This window comes from Sphaeroforma arctica (assembly GCF_001186125.1).
Source record: "Sphaeroforma arctica JP610 unplaced genomic scaffold supercont1.5750, whole genome shotgun sequence".
NCBI classification, from domain to species: Eukaryota; class Ichthyosporea; order Ichthyophonida; genus Sphaeroforma; species Sphaeroforma arctica.
The window spans coordinates 1-1,859 of NW_014034808.1; the positions used below are offsets into that span (position 1 = coordinate 1).

At 39.9% G+C, this 1,859-nt stretch overlaps 1 protein-coding gene across 1 annotated transcript; it reads left to right on the forward strand.

Moving 5' to 3' along the window:
- Positions 1 to 537: 537 nt before the first annotated feature.
- SARC_15197 (hypothetical protein) lies at positions 538 to 1,819 on the forward strand (the record flags this gene model as incomplete). Its single annotated transcript, XM_014290678.1, has 3 exons — positions 538 to 684; positions 1,137 to 1,274; positions 1,661 to 1,819. 3 exons carry the CDS (start codon positions 538 to 540, stop codon positions 1,817 to 1,819), a joined length of 444 nt encoding a protein of 147 aa, XP_014146153.1.
- Positions 1,820 to 1,859: the final 40 nt, after the last annotated feature.

Sequence of the window (1,859 nt, forward strand, 5' to 3'; positions counted from 1 at the left end):
TGTATGTGTGTATTTACGTGTACACTTGACCGGTGTGCTTATTTTTATACGCGAGTGGTGTAAACAATTTGTTCATATATCTGTATACTCATCCGTGAACCCACCAGCGCACTAAACGATTTTGTCATTTTGTGCTTCTGTTAAATCATCCACCTGTGACTACTCTGATGCGAATATATATTTAGACAGATTCACACACTCTCACAGATGTAAAGGGGGCTCGGTTACATACAGACTGACATGGACTATCATGTCCTTCATAAAGTGGTACTAAGGTGCACGAGACAGCTGGTAAAGTATCACTTCCCGGTCAGCTTGCACAAAAGGATGATATACATAAAATTAGGTTATGTGTAGATTTGTGTATGTCTTCAACGATGCATGCACCTATTGGAATGGCCTAGATCTATAGCTTTGCGATGGATACCAAACCTTGTTTATGTGGTATGTTCCCTGTAAATCTACACAGTTGAAGCGAATTGCCGTTGTGCAGTATGTAGTGTTTTACTATTGTCTTAATATCGCATTAACGGAGATATGCTTCATGGAAACACTCAATCTGCTACTGGGTTATTTGCAGTGCCGGTCACGCTGACCACGATTCTCAACAAGTGCGAAAAGGGCAAGTACGAGAATGTTGAGATGTTTGAACAGGATTTCGAAGAGATGCTTAGCATGTCGAAGGTGAGTGCTATGTTACAAATCTGTAGGATTGTGATTTCCTAGGAAGAAATGAATGCCCTGATAGATTTTCAATATATATATATATGTATATATGTATATATATATATGTGTGTGTATGTGCGTGTGTGTGTGTGTGTGTATTTGCGGTTCACACACACATATATATATATAGAATTAGAAATAGACATATACTCCTCATTGACCTTTCGCTGACAAGCAATTGCACGGTCTTTATCATATCCGCTTGTTGGTTGTAGTATATAGAACTTCGTCTTCTTGTTGATATCGGAACACGCTTTCACAAGTGCTTCCTATGTTCTGATAGTGATTGACTTTCCTCGTCCACTCCAAGATATCCAATTTCAAACGATCCAATTCATAAATAAAATTTAACCCATTTTACCTGTTATCATCTGTTTTGGGTGTATTTATACCATTTGCTCCCATGATAGTCATCGCTCCACGTTTCCACGAGGGCGTTGAAAGACGTGAAGGTGATGGAGGAGTTGTTTGTTAATGCGCAGTCCAACGCTGTGGCCGCGCTCAACACCGATTGTGATATGCACTTAACACAGAATACCGATGTCGAGGTACGATATACAAATATATGGCTACATTATATATATATATATATATGTATATGTGAGTGAGTGAGTGAGTGTGTGTGCGCGTGTGTGTGTGTGTGTGTACAGATATACTATCAGTAATACTGTACGTACATCGTTGATTATATTCTATCAGTATTTCACTATTACTTTACGTGCACCCTTTATTATATACTATCACACCTCTTAGAGCCATCTCACTTATACATCGTAGGCTAACAGTATTGCACTAATACTTCATGTGCATCGTTTAGTAAACACTTTCACACCTTCTAGAGCTGATTGATACATCTTGTTTATACATCTTATACTAACAGTATTACACTATTACTTTATGTACACCCTATATTATATACTATCACATCTTTTAGAGCCAAATAGGGGCTGCAGAGGTCGTGGCTGTGGGTGAGCCGTTGCTGAGCGCACTGTGCGACGCAAAAGCCAAACGCAGCCGCAAGCTAGTCGACATGTTCATGAAACTCCCCTCACGGCGACAGGTGGGGACTTGTAGCTGCTTGGCGTGTTTTTAGACAGATGGCTGCATGCGAATCCTGTCTTTCTCTACGTATA